Below are 21164 nucleotides of genomic sequence, written 5' to 3'. Positions count from 1 at the left end.
GGAAGGGATAGAGGGAAGGGCAGAGTTAGAGAGTAGGGAAAAAAGGGAAGGGCAGAGTTAGAGAGGAAGGAACAGAGGGAAGGGCAGAGTTACAGAGGAAGGGACAGAGGGAAGGGCCGAGTTACAGAGGAAGGGACAGAGGGAAGGGCAGAGTTAAAGAGGAAGGGACAGAGGGAAGGGCAGAGTTACAGAGGAAGGGACAGAGGGAAGGGCAGAGTTAGAGAGGAAGGGACAGAGGGAAGGGCAGAGTTAAAGAGGAAGGGACAGAGGGAAGGGCAGAGTTACAGAGGAAGGGACAGAGGGAAGAGCAGAGTTACAGAGGAAGGGACAGAGGGAAGGGCAGAGTTACAGAGGAAGGGACAGAGAGAAGGGCAGAGTTACAAAGGAAGGGACAGAGAGAAGGGCAGAGTTACTGAGGAAGGGAAAGGGGGAAGGGCAGAGTTACAGAGGAAGGGACAGAGGGAAGGGCAGAGTTACAGAGGAAGGGACAGAGGGAAGGGCAGAGTTACGAAGGAAGGGACAGAGGGAAGGGCAGAGTTAGAGAGGAGGGAACAGAGGGAAGGGCAGAGTTACAGAGGAAGGGACAGAGGGAAGGGCAGAGTTACAGAGGAAGGGACAGAGGGAAGGGCAGAGTTACAGAGGAAGGGACAGAGGGAAGGGCAGAGTTAGAGAGGAAGGGACAGAGGGAAGGGCAGAGTTAGAGAGGAAGGGACAGAGGGAAGGGCAGAGTTAGAGAGGAGGGAACAGAGGGAAGGGCAGAGTTACAGAGGAAGGGACAGAGGGAAGGGCAGAGTTACAGAGGAAGGGACAGAGGGAAGGGCAGAGTTAGAGAGGAGGGAACAGAGGGAAGGGCAGAGTTACAGAGGAAGGGACAGAGGGAAGGGCAGAGTTAGAGAGGAGGGAACAGAGGGAAGGGCAGAGTTACAGAGGAAGGGACAGAGGGAAGGGCAGAGTTACAGAGGAAGGGACAGAGGGAAGGGCAGAGTTACTGAGGAAGGGAACAGAGGGAAGGGCATAGTTACTGAGGAAGGAACAGAGGGAAGGGCAGAGTTACAAAGGAAGGGACAGAGGGAAGGGCAGAGTTAGAGAGGAAGGGAGAGAGAGAAGGGCAGAGTTACAGAGGAAGGGACAGAGGGAAGGGCAGAGTTACAGAGGACGGGACAGAGGGAAGGGCAGAGTTACAGAGGAAGGGACAGAGGGAAGGGCCGAGTTACTGAGGAAGGGACAGAGGGAAGGGCTGAGTTACTGAGGAAGGAACAGAGGGAAGGGCAGAGTTACAGAGGAAGGGACAGAGGGAAGGGAAGAGTTACAGAGGAAGGGACAGAGGGAAGGGCAGAGTTACAGAGGAAGGGACAGAGGGAAGGGCAGAGTTACAGAGGAAGGGACAGAGGGAAGGGCAGAGTTACAGAGGAAGGGACAGAGGGAAGGGCAGAGTTAGAGAGGAGGGAACAGAGGGAAGGGCAGAGTTACAGAGGAAGGGACAGAGGGAAGGGCACAGTTACAGAGGAAGGGACAGAGGGAAGGGCAGAGTTACAGAGGAAGGGACAGAGGGAAGGGCAGAGTTAGAGAGGAGGGAACAGAGGGAAGGGCAGAGTTACAGAGGAAGGGACAGAGGGAAGGGCAGAGTTACAGAGGAAGGGACAGAGGGAAGGGCAGAGTTACAGAGGAAGGGACAGAGGGTAGGGCAGAGTTAGAGAGGAAGGGACAGAGGGAAGGGCAGAGTTAGAGAGGAAGGGACAGAGGGAAGGGCAGAGTTACAGAGGAAGGGACAGAGGGAAGGGCAGAGTTTAGAGAGGAAGGGGACAGAGGAAGGGCAGAGTTAGAGAGGAGGGAACAGAGGGAAGGGCAGAGTTACAGAGGAAGAGACAGAGGGGAAGGGCCGAGTTACAGAGGAAGGGAACGAGGGAAAGGGCAGAGTTACTGAGGAAGGGACAGAGGGAAGGGCAGAGTTAGAGAGGAAGGGACAGAGGGAAGGGCAGAGTTAGAGAGGAAGGGACAGAGGGAAGGGCAAGTTAGAGAGGAGGGAACAGAAGGGAAAGGGCAGAGTTACAGGGAAGAGACAGAGGGAAGGCCGAGTTACAGAGGAAGGGACAGAGGGAAGGGCAGAAGGTTACTGAGGAAGGGAACAGAGGGAAGGGCAGAGTTAGAGAGGAGGGAACAGAGGGAAGGGCAGAGTTTAGAGAGGAGGGAACAGAGGGAAGGGCAGAGTTACAGAGGAAGGGACAGAGGGAAGGCAGAGTTACAGAGGAAGGGACAGAGGGAAAGGGCAGAGTTACAGAGGAAGGGACAGAGGGAAGGGCAGAATTAGAGAGGAAGGGACAGAGGGAAGGGCAGAGTTAGAGAGGAGGGAACAGAGGGAAGGCAGAGTTAAAGAGGAAGGGAACAGAGGGAAGGGCAGAGTTAAAGAGGAAGGGACAGAGGGAAGGGCAGAGTTAGAGAGGAAGGGACAGAGGGAAGGGCAGAGTTAGAGAGGAAGGGACAGAGGGAAGGGCAGAGTTACAGAGGAAGGGACAGAGGGAAGGGCAGAGTTAGAGAGGAGGGAACAGAGGGAAGGGCAGAGTTACAGAGGAAGGGACAGAGGGAGGGCAGAGTTACAGAGGAAGGGACAGAGGGAAGGGCAGAGTTACAGACGAAGGGACAGAGGGAAGGGCAGAGTGTAGGAGGAAGGGACAGAGGGAAGGGCAGAGTTACAGAGGAAGGGACAGAGGGAAGGGCAGAGTTAGAGAGGGGGAACAGAGGGAAGGGCAGAGTTAAAGAGGAAGGGACAGAGGGAAGGGCAGAATTAGGAGAGGAAGGGACAGAGGGAAGGGCAGAGTTACTGAGGAAGGGACAGAGGGAAGGGCAGAGTTAGAGAGGAGGGAAACAGAGGGAAGGGCAGAGTTAGAGAGGAGGGAACAGAGGGAAGGGCAGAGTTACAGAGGAAGGGACAGAGGGAAGGGCAGAGTTACAGAGGAAGGGACAGAGGGAAGGGCAGAGTTAAAGAGGGAAGGACAGAGGGAAGGGCAGAAATAGAGAGGAAGGGACAGAGGGCAGGGCAGAGTTAGAGAGGAGGGAACAGGGGGAAGGGCAGAGTTAAAGAGGAAGGGACAGAGGGAAGGGCAGAGTTAGAGAGGAAGGGACAGAGGGAAGGGCAGAGTTAGAGAGGAGGGAACAGAGGGAAGGGGCAGAAGGCAGAGTTAAAGAGGAAGGGACAGAGGGAAGGGCAGAGTTACAGAGGAAGGGACAGAGGGAAGGGCAGAGTTACTGAGGAAAGGGACAGAGGGAAGGGCAGAGTTACAGAGGATAGGGACAGAGGGAAGGGCAGAGTTACTCGAGGAAGGGACAGAGGGAAGGGCAGAGTTAGAGAGGAGGGAACAGAGGGAAGGGCAGAGTTAGGAGGAGGGCACAGAGGGAAGGGCAGAGTTACAGAGGAAAGGGAAGCAAGAGGAGGGCAGAGTTACAGAGGCAAGGGAACAGAGGAAGGGCAGAGTTACAGAGGAAGGGACAGAGGAGGCAGAATTAGAGAGGAAGGGACAGAGGGAAGGGCAGAGTTAGAGAGGACGGGAACAGAGGGAAGGGCAGAGTTAAAGAGGAAGGGACAGAGGAAGGGCAGAGTTAGAGAGGAAGGGACAGAGGGAAGGGCAGAGTTAGAGAGGAGGGAACAGAGGAAGGGCAGAGTTAAAGAGGAAGGGACAGAGGGAAGGGCAGAGTTACAGAGGAAGGGACAGAGAGAAGGGGCAGAGTTAGAGAGGAGGGACACAGAGGGAAGGGCAGAGTTAAAGAGGAAGGGACAGAGAGGAAGGGCAGAGTTAGAGAGGAGGGAACAGAGGGAAGGGCAGAGTTACAGAGGAAGGGACAGAGGGAAGGCAGAGTTACAGAGGAAGGGACAGAGGGAAGGGCAGAGTTAAAGAGGAAGGGACAGAGGGAAGGGCAGATTAGAGAGGAAGGGACAGAGGAAGGGCAGAGTTAGAGAGGAGGGAACAGAGGGAAGGGCAGAGTTAAGAGGAAGGGAGCAGAGGGAAGGGCAGAGTTAGAGAGGAAGGGACAGAGGGAAGGGCAGAGTTACAGAGGAGGGAACAGAGGGAAGGGCAGAGTTAATGAGGAAGGGACAGAGGGAAGGGCAGAGTTACAAGAGGAAGGGACAGAGGGAAGGGCAGAGTTACTGAGGAAGGGACAGAGGGAAGGGCAGAGTTAGCAGAGGAAGGGACAGAGGGAAGGGCAGAGTTACAGAGGAAGGGACAGAGGGAAGGGCAGAGTTAGAGAGGAAGGGAACAGAGGGAAGGGCAGAGTTAGAGAGGAGGGAACAAAGGGAAGGGCAGAGTTACAGAGGAAGGGACAGAGGGAAGGGCAGAGTTACAGAGGAAGGACAGAGGGAAGGGCAGAGTTAAAGAGGAAGGGACAGGGAAGGGGCAGAATTAGAGAGGAAGGGACAGAGGGAAGGGCAGAGTTAGAGAGGAAGGGAACAGAGGGAAGGGCAGAGTTAAAGAGGATGGGACAGAGGGAAGGGCAGAGTTAGAGAGGAAGGGACAGAGGGAAGGGCAGAGTTAGGGAGGAGGAACAGAGGGAAGGGCAGAGTTAAAGAGGAAGGGACAGAGGGAAGGGCAGAGTTAGAGAGGAAGGGACAGAGGGAAGGGCAGAGTTACAGAGGAAGGGACAGAGGGAAGGGCAGAGTTAAAGAGGAAGGGACAGAGGGAAGGGCAGAGTTACAGAGGAAGGGACAGAGGGAAGGGCAGAGTTACTGAGGAAGGGACAGAGGAGGGCAGAGTTAGAGAGGAAGGGACAGAGGGAAGGGCAGAGTTACAGAGGAAGGGACAGAGGATAGGGCAGAGTTACAGAGGAAGGGACAGAGGGAAGGGCAGAGTTACAGAGGAAGGAACAGAGGGAAGGGCAGAGTTACAGAGGAAGGGACAGAGGGAAGGGCAGAGTTACAGAGGAAGGGACAGAGGGAAGGGCAGAGTTACAGAGGAAGGGACAGAGGAAGGGCAGAGTTACAGAGGAAGGGACAGGGAAGGGCAGAGTTACAGAGGAAGGAACAGAGGGAAGGGCAGAGTTACAGAGGAAGGGACACACTGGGGGCTACTCAGCTTACATTCTGCTGTTCTGCCCCCGTATCAATGACATATCGGATGTTTGGGAGAGAGAATGACAGCTCTGACAGAGATTGTGAAAGGAAAACTCGCCGCTGGGTGCCACAATGTCCCTGCAAGGCCTCGTACACACACTGCACCTCACTGCCAGAACTTTCTAGGAGGGTGAAAGGCACCAAATTTCCCAGACTGGGGCTCAGAGACAGGGACTCAGTCAGAAGAGAAACAGAGCACTGATAGGCCTCCTGCAGAGCAAGGAACAAGCTTTCAATCCCAAGGAGGACACAGTTGGACACAGTTGGGTACAGTTGGGCAGCACAGAACACACATGGTGCCCCTACACAGTACAACAACCCAGCTGGCAGCCAACTTACCTCCTCACTTGCCAGAAACACCAGCACATCACCAGGATCCCCCCTGCGGTGAATGTCCAGGACCATATGGGAGACGGCCAAGACACAGTCCGGAGACACCGGGGGCCGATACACTACTTCACATACTGGGGCCGTGTGTGGGACTCTCAAAACAGAGGCCTCCTCCCCTAAAAAGCTAAGCAACGGCGCCTCCAGCTGTGGGGACGTGACCACCACGAGGCGGAACTCCGGCCGCTGTACATGTACATCTTTCAGGAGTCCAAGCAAGAGGTCAGATGCCACCGAACGTGCATCAGCCTCATCCAGGACCACAATTCCGGCTGATTCCAGCAAAGGGTTAGAGGTCATCTCCTGTAGTAGCAGCGAATCCCAGGAGAATCTGCAGGAAGAATGGGGAGGAAGTGTTCTAATTGGTTGGGCAAGTGATCTTAAACCTGCCCCCCTCTATACAGTCATTGTTCTGCCAAGTTCTCCTGCCCCAGCCTCCCATCCACCTGCCCAAGCCTCCCATCCCTCCCATCCTCCTGCCCCAGCCTCCCATCCCTCCCATTCACCTTCCCCAGCCTCCCATTCACCTGCCCCAGCCTCCCATCCACCTGCCCCAGCCTCCCATCCCTCCCATTCACCTGCCCCAGCCTTCCATCCATCCTATCCACCTGCCCAAGCTTCCCATCCCTCCCATCCACCTGCCCCAGCCTCCCATCCCTCCCATCCACCTGCCCCAGCTTCCCATCCCTCCCATCCACCTGCCCCAGCCTCCCATCCCTCCCATCCACCTGCCCCAGCCCCCCATCCCTCCCATTAACCTGGCCCAGCCCCCCATCCCTCCCATCCACCTGCCCCAGCCCCCCATCCCTCCCATTAACCTGGCCCAGCCCCCCATCCCTCCCATCCACCTGCCCCGGCCTCCCATCCCTCCCATTAACCTGGCCCAGCCCCCCATCCACCTGCCCCAGCCTTCAATCCTTCCCATTAACCTGGCCCAGCCCCCCATCCCTCCCATCCACCTGCCCCGGGCCTCCCATCCCTCCCATTAACCTGGCCCAGCCTTCCATCCACCTGCCCCAGCCTTCAATCCTTCTCATTAACCTGGCCCAGCCCCCCATCCCTCCCATTCACCTGCCCCAGCCTCCCATCCACCTGCCCCAGCCTCCCATCCCTCCCATTCACCTGCCCCAGCCTTCCATCCATCCTATCCACCTGCCCAAGCTTCCCATCCCTCCCATCCACCTGCCCCAGCCTCCCATCCCTCCCATCCACCTGCCCCAGCTTCCCATCCCTCCCATCCACCTGCCCCAGCCTCCCATCCCTCCCATCCACCTGCCCCAGCCCCCCATCCCTCCCATTAACCTGGCCCAGCCCCCCATCCCTCCCATCCACCTGCCCCAGCCCCCCATCCCTCCCATTAACCTGGCCCAGCCCCCCATCCCTCCCATCCACCTGCCCCGGCCTCCCATCCCTCCCATTAACCTGGCCCAGCCCCCCATCCACCTGCCCCAGCCTTCAATCCTTCCCATTAACCTGGCCCAGCCCCCCATCCCTCCCATCCACCTGCCCCGGCCTCCCATCCCTCCCATTAACCTGGCCCAGCCTTCCATCCACCTGCCCCAGCCTTCAATCCTTCTCATTAACCTGGCCCAGCCCCCCATCCCTCCCATTCACCTGCCCCAGCCTTCAATCCTTCCCATTAACCTGGCCCAGCCCCCCATCCCTCCCATCCACCTGCCCCGGCCTCCCATCCCTCCCATTAACCTGGCCCAGCCCCCCATCCCTCCCATTAACCTGGCCCAGCCCCCCATCCCTCCCATTCACCTGCCACAGCCTCCCCATCCCTCCCATCCACCTGGCCCAGCCCCCCATCCCTCCCATTAACCTGGCCCAGCCCCCCATCCCTCCCATCCACCTGCCCCGGCCTCCCATCCCTCCCATTAACCTGGCCCAGCCCCCCATCCACCTGCCCCAGCCTTCAATCCTTCCCATTAACCTGGCCCAGCCCCCCATCCCTCCCATCCACCTGCCCCGGGCCTCCCATCCCTCCCATTAACCTGGCCCAGCCCCCCATCCCTCCAATCCACCTGCCCCGGCCTCCCATCCCTCCCATTAACCTGGCCCAGCCTTCCATCCACCTGCCCCAGCCTTCAATCCTTCTCATTAACCTGGCCCAGCCCCCCATCCCTCCCATCCACCTGCCCCAGCCTTCAATCCTTCTCATTAACCTGGCCCAGCCCCCCATCCCTCCCATCCACCTGCCCCAGCCCCCCATCCCTCCCATCCACCTGCCCCAGCCCCCCAGCCCCCCATCCACCTGCCCCAGCCTTCAATCCTTCCCATTAACCTGGCCCAGCCCCCCATCCCTCCCATCCACCTGCCCCGGCCTCCCATCCCTCCCATTAACCTGGCCCAGCCCCCCATCCCTCCCATCCACCTGCCCCAGCCTTCAATCCTTCTCATTAACCTGGCCCAGCCCCCCATCCCTCCCATCCACCTGCCCCAGCCCCCCCCCCCATCCTCCCATCCACCTGCCCCCCCCAGCCCCCCATCCACCTGCCCCAGCCTTCAATCCTTCCCATTAACCTGGCCCAGCCCCCCATCCACCTGCCCCAGCCTTCAATCCTTCCCATTAACCTGGCCCAGCCCCCCATCCACCTGCCCCAGCCTTCAATCCTTCCCATTAACCTGGCCCAGCCCCCCATCCACCTGCCCCAGCCTTCAATCCTTCCCATTAACCTGGCCCAGCCCCCCATACCTCCCATCCACCTGCCCCGGCCTCCCCATCCCTCCCATTCACCTGCCCCAGCCTTCAATCCTTCCCATTAACCTGGCCCAGCCCCCCATCCCTCCCATTCACCTGCCCCAGCCCCCCATCCCTCCCATTCACCTGCCCCAGCCCCCCATCCCTCCCATTCACCTGCCCCAGCCTCCCCATCCCTCCCATTAACCTGCCCCAGCCTCCCCATCCCTCCCATCCACCTGCCCCAGCCCCCCATCCCTCCCATTCACCTGCCCCAGCCCCCCATCCCTCCCATTCACCTGCCCCAGCCCCCCATCCCTCCCATTCACCTGCCCCAGCCCCCCATCCCTCCCATTCACCTGCCCCAGCCTCCCCATCCCTCCCACTATCCTGCCCTCTCTAATAAGCACAACAGTTTGTGATGTACCTCAGGATGGTGCTAGGGCCGGTACAGTCCTCCTGTGGCAATGAAAATGCAACCTCATGGCCCAAGTTCAAATCCATTTCATCAGCGACGCGCAGAGCCAGGCTGAAAGCAGCAGTGGGGTGCGGCTGGGAGACCATTATGGAGCCACAACTGAACCGCTGGGAGAGGGCAAACTCAGCGCACCACTGGGGGACCTGAAATACAGACACACGTGGGAGGGATCTACAGGTCCAGCTATAGCCAATAGCCATGAACCATAAACAGTAAGCTCTGCAGCCCACTCCTTGTAATTGCTCAACCCTAACACTGCCTTAGTGGTACCAACACATACCCAGCCATACAGATGTACAGCTGCACTGTAATATATAGTAAGGGGGGGGCACTGCCCTGAGAGGTACCAACACATACCCAGCCATACAGATGTACAGCTGCACTGTAATATATAGTAAGGGGGGGCACTGCCCTGAGAGGTACCAACACATACCCAGCCATACAGATGTACAGCTGCACTGTAATATATAGTAAGGGGGGTGGCACTGCCTTAGTGGTACCAACACATACCCAGCCATACAGATGTACAGCTGCACTGTAATATATAGTAAGGGGGGTAGCACTGCCCTGAGAGGTACCAACACATACCCAGCCATACAGATGTACAGCTGCACTGTAATATATAGTAAGGGGGGGCACTGCCCTGAGAGGTACCAACACATACCCAGCCATACAGATGTACAGCTGCACTGTAATATATAGTAAGGGGGGGGCACTGCCCTGAGAGGTACCAACACATACCCAGCCATACAGATGTACAGCTGCACTGTAATATATAGTAAGGGGGGTGGCACTGCCCTGAGAGGTACCAACACATACCCAGCCATACAGATGTACAGCTGCACTGTAATATATAGTAAGGGGGGGCACTGCCCTGAGAGGTACCAACACATACCCAGCCATACAGATGTACAGCTGCACTGTAATATATAGTAAGGGGGGTGGCACTGCCTTAGTGGTACCAACACATACCCAGCCATACAGATGTACAGCTGCACTGTAATATATAGTAAGGGGGGTAGCACTGCCCTGAGAGGTACCAACACATACCCAGCCATACAGATGTACAGCTGCACTGTAATATATAGTAAGGGGGGGCACTGCCCTGAGAGGTACCAACACATACCCAGCCATACAGATGTACAGCTGCACTGTAATATATAGTAAGGGGGGGGGCACTGCCCTGAGAGGTACCAACACATACCCAGCCATACAGATGTACAGCTGCACTGTAATATATAGTAAGGGGGGGGGCACTGCCCTGAGAGGTACCAACACATACCCAGCCATACAGATGTACAGCTGCACTGTAATATATAGTAAGGGGGGGCACTGCCCTGAGTGGTACCAACACATACCCAGCCATACAGATGTACAGCTGCACTGTAATATATAGTAAGGGGGGGTGGCACTGCCCTGAGTGGTACCAACACATACCCAGCCATACAGATGTACAGCTGCACTGTAATATATAGTAAGGGGGGTGCACTGCCCTGAGTGGTACCAACACATACCCAGCCATACAGATGTACAGCTGCACTGTAATATATAGTAAGGGGGGGTGGCACTGCCCTGAGTGGTACCAACACATACCCAGCCATACAGATGTACAGCTGCACTGTAATATATAGTAAGGGGGGGGCACTGCCCTGAGTGGTACCAACACATACCCAGCCATACAGATGTACAGCTGCACTGTAATATATAGTAAGGGGGGGCACTGCCCTGAGTGGTACCAACACATACCCAGCCATACAGATGTACAGCTGCACTGTAATATATAGTAAGGGGGGGGGGCACTGCCCTGAGTGGTACCAACACATACCCAGCCATACAGATGTACAGCTGCACTGTAATATATAGTAAGGGGGGGGCACTGCCCTGAGTGGTACCAACACATACCCAGCCATACAGATGTACAGCTGCACCGTAATATATAGTAAAGGGGGGGGGGCACTGCCCTGAGAGGTACCAACACATACCCAGCCATACAGATGTACAGCTGCACTGTAATATATAGTAAGGGGGGTGGCACTGCCCTGAGAGGTACCAACACATACCCAGCCATACAGATGTACAGCTGCACTGTAATATATAGTAAAGGGGGGGGGGGCACTGCCCTGAGTGGTACCAACACATACCCAGCCATACAGATGTACAGCTGCACTGTAATATATAGTAAGGGGGGGGGGGCACTGCCCTGAGTGGTACCAACACATACCCAGCCATACAGATGTACAGCTGCACTGTAATATATAGTAAGGGGGGGGCACTGCCCTGAGAGGTACCAACACATACCCAGCCATACAGATGTACAGCTGCACTGTAATATATAGTAAGGGGGGGCACTGCCCTGAGAGGTACCAACACATACCCAGCCATACAGATGTACAGCTGCACTGTGATATATAGTAAGGGGGGTGGCACTGCCCTGAGAGGTACCAACACATACCCAGCCATACAGATGTACAGCTGCACTGTGATATATAGTAAGGGGGGTGGCACTGCCCTGAGAGGTACCAACACATACCCAGCCATACAGATGTACAGCTGCACTGTGATATATAGTAAGGGGGGTGGCACTGCCCTGAGAGGTACCAACACATACCCAGCCATACAGATGTACAGCTGCACTGTGATATATAGTAAGGGGGGTGGCACTGCCCTGAGAGGTACCAACACATACCCAGCCATACAGATGTACAGCTGCACTGTAATATATAGTAAGGGGGGGCACTGCCCTGAGAGGTACCAACACATACCCAGCCATACAGATGTACAGCTGCACTGTAATATATAGTAAGGGGGGTGGCACTGCCCTGAGAGGTACCAACACATACCCAGCCATACAGATGTACAGCTGCACTGTAATATATAGTAAGGGGGGTGGCACTGCCCTGAGTGGTACCAACACATACCCAGCCATACAGATGTACAGCTGCACTGTAATATATAGTAAGGGGGGTGGCACTGCCCTGAGAGGTACCAACACATACCCAGCCATACAGATGTACAGCTGCACTATAATATATAGTAAGGGGGGGGGGCACTGCCCTGAGTGGTACCAACACATACCCAGCCATACAGATGTACAGCTGCACTGTAATATATAGTAAGGGGGGGGCACTGCCCTGAGAGGTACCAACACATACCCAGCCATACAGATGTACAGCTGCACTGTAATATATAGTAAGGGGGGGGGCACTGCCCTGAGAGGTACCAACACATACCCAGCCATACAGATGTACAGCTGCACTGTAATATATAGTAAGGGGGGGGCACTGCCCTGAGAGGTACCAACACATACCCAGCCATACAGATGTACAGCTGCACTGTAATATATAGTAAGGGGGTGGCACTACCCTGAGAGGTACCAACACATACCCAGCCATACAGATGTACAGCTGCACTGTAATATATAGTAAGGGGGTGGCACTACCCTGAGAGGTACCAACACATACCCAGCCATACAGATGTAAAGCTGCACTGTAATATATAGTAAGGGGGGGGGCACTGCCCTGAGAGGTACCAACACATACCCAGCCATACAGATGTACAGCTGCACTGTAATATATAGTAAGGGGGGGGGCACTGCCCTGAGTGGTACCAACACATACCCAGCCATACAGATGTACAGCTGCACTGTAATATATAGTAAGGGGGGGGGCACTGCCCTGAGAGGTACCAACACATACCCAGCCATACAGATGTACAGCTGCACTGTAATATATAGTAAGGGGGGGGGGCACTGCCCTGAGAGGTACCAACACATACCCAGCCATACAGATGTACAGCTGCACTGTAATATATAGTAAGGGGGGGGGGGGCACTGCCCTGAGAGGTACCAACACATACCCAGCCATACAGATGTACAGCTGCACTGTAATATATAGTAAGGGGGGGGGGGGCACTGCCCTGAGAGGTACCAACACATACCCAGCCATACAGATGTACAGCTGCACTGTAATATATAGTAAGGGGGGGGCACTGCCCTGAGTGGTACCAACACATACCCAGCCATACAGATGTACAGCTGCACTGTAATATATAGTAAGGGGGGGGGCACTGCCCTGAGTGGTACCAACACATACCCAGCCATACAGATATACAGCTGCACTGTAATATATAGTAAGGGGGGGTGGCACTGCCCTGAGTGGTACCAACACATACCCAGCCATACAGATGTACAGCTGCACTGTAATATATAGTAAGGGGGGGGGGCACTGCCCTGAGAGGTACCAACACATACCCAGCCATACAGATGTACAGCTGCACTGTAATATATAGTAAGGGGGGGGGCACTGCCCTGAGTGGTACCAACACATACCCAGCCATACAGATGTACAGCTGCACTGTAATATATAGTAAGGGGGGGGGGCACTGCCCTGAGTGGTACCAACACATACCCAGCCATACAGATGTACAGCTGCACTGTAATATATAGTAAGGGGGGGGCACTGCCCTGAGAGGTACCAACACATACCCAGCCATACAGATGTACAGCTGCACTGTAATATATAGTAAGGGGGGGGGGCACTGCCCTGAGTGGTACCAACACATACCCAGCCATACAGATGTACAGCTGCACTGTAATATATAGTAAGGGGGGGGCACTGCCCTGAGAGGTACCAACACATACCCAGCCATACAGATGTACAGCTGCACTGTAATATATAGTAAGGGGGGGGGCACTGCCCTGAGTGGTACCAACACATACCCAGCCATACAGATGTACAGCTGCACTGTAATATATAGTAAGGGGGGGCACTGCCCTGAGTGGTACCAACACATACCCAGCCATACAGATGTACAGCTGCACTGTAATATATAGTAAGGGGGGGGGCACTGCCCTGAGTGGTACCAACACATACCCAGCCATACAGATGTACAGCTGCACTGTAATATATAGTAAGGGGGGGGGGCACTGCCCTGAGTGGTACCAACACATACCCAGCCATACAGATGTACAGCTGCACTGTAATTTATAGTAAGGGGGGGGCACTGCCCTGAGAGGTACCAACACATACCCAGCCATACAGATGTACAGCTGCACTGTAATATATAGTAAGGGGGGGCACTGCCCTGAGTGGTACCAACACATACCCAGCCATACAGATGTACAGCTGCACTGTAATATATAGTAAGGGGGGGGGGCACTGCCCTGAGTGGTACCAACACATACCCAGCCATACAGATGTACAGCTGCACTGTAATTTATAGTAAGGGGGGGCACTGCCCTGAGAGGTACCAACACATACCCAGCCATACAGATGTACAGCTGCACTGTAATATATAGTAAAGGGGGGGGGGGCACTGCCCTGAGAGGTACCAACACATACCCAGCCATACAGATGTACAGCTGCACTGTAATATATAGTAAGGGGGGGTGGCACTGCCCTGAGTGGTACCAACACATACCCAGCCATACAGATGTACAGCTGCACTGTAATATATAGTAAGGGGGGGTGGCACTGCCCTGAGTGGGTACCAACACATACCCAGCCATACAGATGTACAGCTGCACTGTAATATATAGTAAGGGGGGGTGGCACTGCCCTGAGTGGTACCAACACATACCCAGCCATACAGATGTACAGCTGCACTGTAATATATAGTAAGGGGGGGCACTGCCCTGAGAGGTACCAACACATACCCAGCCATACAGATGTACAGCTGCACTGTAATATATAGTAAGGGGGGGTGGCACTGCCCTGAGAGGTACCAACACATACCCAGCCATACAGATGTACAGCTGCACTGTAATATATAGTAAGGGGGGTGGCACTGCCCTGAGTGGTACCAACACATATCCAGCCATACAGATGTACAGCTGCACTGTAATTTATTAATGCAAAAGGCATAATGTATGTTCAGCACCTATTCATTGGGCTCATGTTGTGCAAGGGGGTGTAGAGTCCTTCAAGGGACAAAGGAGGGATGGGGGGACCAGGGGGATGAAGGACAGAGAGATGAAAGACAAAAGGGATAAAGGACAAGATGAAAAATAGGACAAAGGATGAAGGACAGAGGGATGAAGGACCAGGGGGATGAAGGACAGGGGGATGAAGGACAGGGGGATGAAGGACCAGGGGGATGAAGGACCAGGGGGGATGAAGGACAGGGGGATGAAGGACAGGGGGATGAAGGACAGGGGGATGAAGGACAGGGGGATGAAGGACAGGGGATGAAGGACAGAGGGAAGAAGGACAGAGGGATGAAGGACAGAGGGAAGAGGACAGGGGATGAAGGACAGAGGGATGAAGGACCAGGGGGATGAAGGACAGAGGAAGAAGGACAGGGGATGAGGAAGGGATGAAGGACAGAGGGATGAAGGACAGAGGGGATGAAGGACAGGGGGATGAAGGACAGAGGATGAAGGACCAGAGGGAGAAGGACAGAGGGAAGAAGGACAGGGGGATGAAGGACAGAGGGATGAAGGACAGAGGGAAGAAGGACAGGGGGATGAAGGACAGAGGGATGAAGGACAGAGGGATGAAGGACCAGGGGGATGAAGGACAGAGGGATGAAGGACAGAGGGATGAAGGACAGAGGGATGAAGGACAGGGGGATGAAGACAGAGGGAAGAAGGAGAGGGGGAGAAGGACCAGGGGGATGAAGGACAGAGGGAAGAAGGACCAGGGGGATGAAGGACAGAGGGAAAAAGGACAGAGGGAAGAAGGACCAGGGGGATGAAGGACAGAGGGAAGAAGGACAAGGGGATGAAGGACAGAGGGAAGAAGGACCAGGGGATGAAGGACAGAGGGAAGAAGGACCAGGGGGATGAAGGACAGGGGGAAGAAGGACAGAGGGAAGAAGGACAAGGGGATGAAAGGACAGAGGGAAGAAGGACCAGGGGATGAAGGACAGAGGGAAGAAGGACCAGGGGGATGAAGGACAGAGGGAAGAAGGACGAGGGAAGAAGGACAAGGATAAGGACAGAGGGAAGAAGACCAGGGGGATGAAGGACAGAGGGAAGAAGGACCAGGGGGATGAAGGACAGAGGGAAGAAGGACAAGGGGATGAAGGACAGAGGGAAGAAGGACAGGGGGATGAAGGACAGAGGGAAGAAGGACCAGGGGGATGAAGGCAGAGGGAAGAAGACAGGGGGATGAAGGACAGAGGGAAGAAGACCAGGGGGATGAAGGACAGAGGGAAGAAGGACAAGGGGATGAAGGACAGAGAGATGAAGGACAGGGGGATGAAGGACCAGGGGGATGAAGAACTGTTACATGTAGGACAGAGGGATGAAGAGTGGGATCACCACATACTTTCGGGGGTTTGATTGACTGACAATATTGATTCCATAAGGAAATAGATACAATGCCAAGAGTTTAAAGTCCTTGGGGAGTAAATAATGTTAATATTTCATGCAAAAAGTTCTATAATTCATTGTTAGAGCAATTTAATAGTGCATAGCAACCAGCAGCGCATCAGTTAGGGCCACAGCCTGCGGTTCTGTTAGAGCAGGGACCCCAACTAACCCGGGAGCCACGTACAATTGGAAAAAGTTGTGGGGAGCAACACAAGCAAGAAAAAAGTTCCTGGGGGAGCCACTGAGAGCTATAATTGGCTATAGCCCCTATGTTGCCTGGAAGCCTACAGAGGCTCCGTTTGGCAATTACACTGGGCTTTTATGCAATCAATGCCTTCTAACCAGAAATTCAAAAATAAGCCCCTGCTTTGAGGCCACTGGGAGCAACATCCAAGGGTTGGGGAGCAACATGTCGCCCCGAGCTGCTGGTTGGGGATCACTGTGTTAGAGCTACAGTGTAGGAGGGGAATGTTGGCTCCTAACAAGGAAGGGAAATACGGGAACAACACGTACCCTTACTTATAGCCTCATTAGCATCACACTCATTAGATCCTATCCTTTAATAAATTACATATCACTAGTATATACTCAGCGGCCCACCCTCAGCGGCCCACCCTCACCCTCAGCAGCCTATACTTACATCCATATCAAGAATGAGTATCTGGAGCCGGACTGTGCATGGCTAGAGAGTTACCTACGTGACTATTTGGGGTTCAGGAAGGAACATATTGCTGAACTCCATGGACTTTTCTAACCACGTCAAGTTGCTATTCCGCATTTTCCTACCTGGGTGCTCTTTCCACATCCAGGGGCCCCACACACCAGCACAATGTTACTGCTTTGCAGCCTTTCCAGGAACTGGGCCTTCATGTCCCAAATGGGCAGCAGGTGGCGCTCAGACAAGAGGTGGTAATAGCGGGAAGAGAAGGGCAGACCATCAAATGGGTTGAGCTCCAGGTCTCCCCCGTCCTCTTCTTCTTGACCATCCTCTTCCATTGCTCTTTCCTCCTCTCTCTGCCCTGTGTCCCCCAGCACAACATCTTCAAGAGAGGGCACCGCTGAGTCCATCTGGTCCAAAAGGGTCACATGGGCTCAGCCCGAGTTTCCCCCTAAATGCACAAAGGAATGGAGATGAGAAGTAGAGTAAGCAAAGCTGAAGGACAAAGAGTTAAAGGGAAAGAATCAGGGGAACTAAGAGTGGCCTGAGGGGGAAGGGTGAAGGGAGACATTGACCACACACTGGTGAGCAGATATGGGCCCAACCTGGCCACCCATGCACTGGGCTAAACCAGAAGGATCATATAGAGCACGTGTCCAACACAAGGCCCGCAGGGGCCGAATACGGCCCTTCTGGCTGTTTTATGTGGCCCCTGGAGACTGTGCCTGACTGTACCGCACCAATCGCCCTAACTGCAGTAATCAGGGAAAGAGAAGGGGGGAAGGAATTAGAGCAAGAGAAAGGGGTGGGAAGAGAGAGGGGGGCAGTAATTAGGGAAAGAGGAGGGGGAGGAATTAGAGCAAGAGAAAGGGGTGGAAAGAGAGAGAGAGAGGGGCAGTAATTAGGGAAAGAGGAGGGGGAGGAATTAGAGCAAGAGAAAGGGGTGGGAAAGAGAGAGAGGGGCAGTAATTAGAGAAGAGAGGAGGGGGGAATTAGAGCAGAGAAAGGGTGGAAAGAAGAGAGAAGAGGGGGCAGTATAGAAAAGAGGAGGGGGGAATTAGAGCAAGAGAAAGGGGTGGGAAGAGAGAGGGGGGCAGTAATTAGGGGAAGAGGAGGGGGAGGAATTAGAGCAAGAGAAAGGGGTGGGAAGAGAGAGGGGGGCAGTAATAAGGGAAAGAGGAGGGGAAGGGATTAGAGCAAGAGAAAGGGGTGGAAAGAGAGAGAGAGGGGCAGTAATAAGGGAAAGAGGAGGGGAAGGGATTAGAGCAAGAGAAAGGGGGGAAAAAAGGAGAGAGAGGGCAAACATATCTCAATAGTAAAAGTGGAAAAAGAGTGAATGGGGAAATTAACTGAAGAGTCAAGAATATAAGCATGATAAAGAAACTACCTAATGAGTATGTGATAAATGCTGAAAAGGCTGAATGCCCAGGAAAACCAGGCTGAGCACAGAGAACGTCGTGGAGTGAGACATGACAATGCAATAAATGGTGTAGTAAATTTATATGAGAAAATAGAGGAAGCGGACGGTAGATTATTTAGCACAAGAGATATTAGTAGCGCTGTGATATATAATCTGCGAAAAGAGCAGACACGGGAGATGTCTTGGAACATTAATAAAGATAATAATGACGACACAGAGAAGTAAATGTGAATGTGAAAAAAAACGAACTGAGTAACATATAGACTAGCACAAATAGATAGAAATGGTATGTGTGGAAGAGTATTATTAAGGTATTGAGTTTCCTAAAATAGATTATAAGCGCCTTTTACACTCATATAAGCGAAAAAGGAGTAGGATTTTATTACCTAGATATATTACTTTTAAACCACAGTCGCTCAGAATATACAGTTAGACTAACACACCAATGGAGCGGTGGAGTCAACGACGATAGGGGCAGTAATTAGGGTTTAAGGAGGAGGGAGGAATTCGAGCAAGCAGAAAGGGTGGGTGCAAGTAGCAAAGAGAAAGGAAGAAGAAAAATAAAAATATCAAAATATCATGGTTAACATTGAACAGCGCAATGATGTACAATATAGATCGGTTAGAGCCCGCAAGGAGGCGGTGAACGCAGCTATCCTTTCAGAGTGCAGCAAAGTGGGAAAGGTACATTGGACTACTCGAGAGGAGAAACAAAAGACGAGAGGGGGGTAGTTAATTATACGCATGTGAAAAAAGGCTTTAAATAAGAGACGCAGGAAAGGAGTAAGAGCATCTCCATACTACCTCTTTGAGGAAGCACGAAACAGACCAGCGTAGTGAAGAGAAAATGAAAGTATTTTAGCCGAGGGGTGGGCGGATGTAGAATATGGTTCGGTTTATAGAAAATATTATGGTGGAGTATATATTGTCTGAAACTGAGATGGAAGAAGAATAATAGCACAATACAGCAAAACGAAAAGAGAGTGAGTGATAGTGGATAAGAGAGGAAGAAGCAGAGAGACAGGAGACCCCTTGGCCTCTGCTAAGTATGTGATGAAGGTAAATATACAAGGAGGGAAGAACATAACTAGCGAGGTCTGCATAGGGAAAAGATTTAGCGAAGAAAAGCCATTCCTAGAGCAAGAGAAGCGTTAATTGGGCTGTTAGTAGGAATATGAGAGAGGAGATATAATGGGCATTAAGTAATTGATTCAGAGTGAGGATTATGAAAACAGATGGTCGAGATAATTCATGTCAGAGCTATAATACGCCAAATAGGAAAGGGTGTGCTAAGACGATATTGAGGCCAGAGACGTGGGCGAGTAAATACCTAAGCCGAGCGCTATGAGTAGCGATGAGGCTTAGACAAGATATAGGAAAACTTAACCTGAGGACGGCAAATGAGGAAAAGGGTGTGGGGAAAGAAGAGAAGGAAGATGGCACAAGTAATTATATATAAGGTTAGAGTGAGATGGGTGATGAGGATATTAGTAGCAAGAATAAATAATTTGTGTGTAAAAGAGAGAGAGAGGTCACAGGCTCAAGTCATATTAGGGGATAGTATGAACGGCAACGCACTATTTTGAGCAAGCATGAGAGAAATACATTAAAGGAAGTCGAAGATGAGACGACGAGAAAGATAAGCAGAATGATCTCTAGAAATATAAACGGGAATTAACTGCACTATTAAGAAAGGATAGAGGTAGCTTACCGAGTCAAATGAGAAAGGGGTAAAACTCGGTGGGAGAGAGAGGGGTGTGTGGTCGGCTACAGTAAGTAACTAACTGGGCAATAAGAGAGATGTAAGGGAAGGAAAATACTGCTAGGTAACCGCCAAAGGGAGACAAGCCAGGTTTCCAGAGCTGGAGAAAAAGTAGGAAGAAGAAGCGCGACAGGTTACATAAGAGAGTTAACACAAAAGTTCTGGTAATACAGTAAGAAAGTGTTTAGTATCGGATACAATGGGACGTGATGTGGCCTGATGGCGTATATTCTAGTGTGAAGCAGAGCGAGTATGACCACCCCGAGGGCTTTACATACAGCTTAGTAAAAAGGATATAGACTTGCTTGAATTAAAACCACAACTTTACCAGGTGCAGGGGCAGGCAGCACATTATATGTTAGTACGTTGAAGACACTGCATTTGTTGTACTGCCGAGACAAACAGGTAAGTAAGAATAATAAGAAACCAAAGAGAAGAGAGAAAGTGATTAAAGCACAGAGACGCACAAGGAAGATGGAAGAGGCAGGGATAACACAAGAAATATAGGTTGCGCTGCAAGCGCAGAGAGAGGAGCGAAGAGAGGGAGAGATGTAAACAAACGAAGACAAAGACACAACTAGGCAAATATTAAGGCTGGTTATGCGTCACAGAAGAGAGAGAGAGGCAGAGTAATTAGGGGAAGAGGAGGGGTAGACAACGACAATTGATAACAGAGAGCAGAAAGATGAGCCCAAGTCGGGAAGCTAGACGAAGAGGTAGGGCATGTAAATTTAACATAGTATAATGAAAGCAGTGGCCAGAACAGAGCATACTACGCGCAGGGTATGATAAGCACTCAATATGAGAAGAGGTGGGAGATAGGAGGAGAGAGGGTGAGTCCCGAGCACCGAGGTTAATATAGGGACAACTGAGATTGCAGCAGACGAAAGCAACGGAGATTTGACGACCAGACGAAGCAGAAAGGGAATAGAAGGTAGAGGAACAAAAGAGATATAGGGTCACGCAAATACCAGCGGGACACTAAGAGGAGCAGTAACTGAGTAATAGGAAGCAGAGGAAGTGGGATATGAGGCCAGATGTGAGAGGCATAAAGTATAAGAGAAAGGATAGGGCAGAGGAGGAATGAGGTGGAGTGAGTGTGGAAGAAACGATCGAGGGATGGCAAGATACAGTGAAGGCGCCAAGGAATGTCAGGCCCTGAGAGAGTAAATGATGTAGGGTTGTACCGGGATTAGCGTGCAAAAGAGGTGCGAAAGAGAGTGGCATCATTCCAGAGATGAATGATCTCGTCCAGAGGCATTACAGCGCGACGACAAATAGCTCACTAAAGAAAAATCTAGCCAAAGATGGGGTGGGGGTTGACGAAGAGAAGAGACAGGAGGAGAAGCCGCTCAGGATGGTA

At 52.9% G+C, this 21164-nt stretch overlaps 1 protein-coding gene across 1 annotated transcript in view; it reads right to left on the bottom strand.

Moving 5' to 3' along the window:
• dqx1 (DEAQ-box RNA dependent ATPase 1) overlaps positions 1-21164 on the bottom strand; it is a 42445-nt gene that overhangs the window by 18287 nt on the left and 2994 nt on the right. The window contains 4 exon segments of the mRNA NM_001079275.1: positions 5069-5311; positions 5441-5819; positions 8599-8792; positions 16748-17070. Of these exon segments, the coding sequence (NP_001072743.1) occupies positions 5069-5311; positions 5441-5819; positions 8599-8792; positions 16748-16957 (1026 nt within the window). The 5' untranslated portion in view covers positions 16958-17070.

The sequence above is a fragment of the Xenopus tropicalis genome, chromosome 1 (genome assembly GCF_000004195.4).
Source record: "Xenopus tropicalis strain Nigerian chromosome 1, UCB_Xtro_10.0, whole genome shotgun sequence".
In the NCBI taxonomy this organism is placed as follows: domain Eukaryota; kingdom Metazoa; phylum Chordata; class Amphibia; order Anura; family Pipidae; genus Xenopus; species Xenopus tropicalis.
Note: the sequence above shows the minus strand (reverse complement) of the source record. Positions and strands in the feature narration are given on the sequence as shown.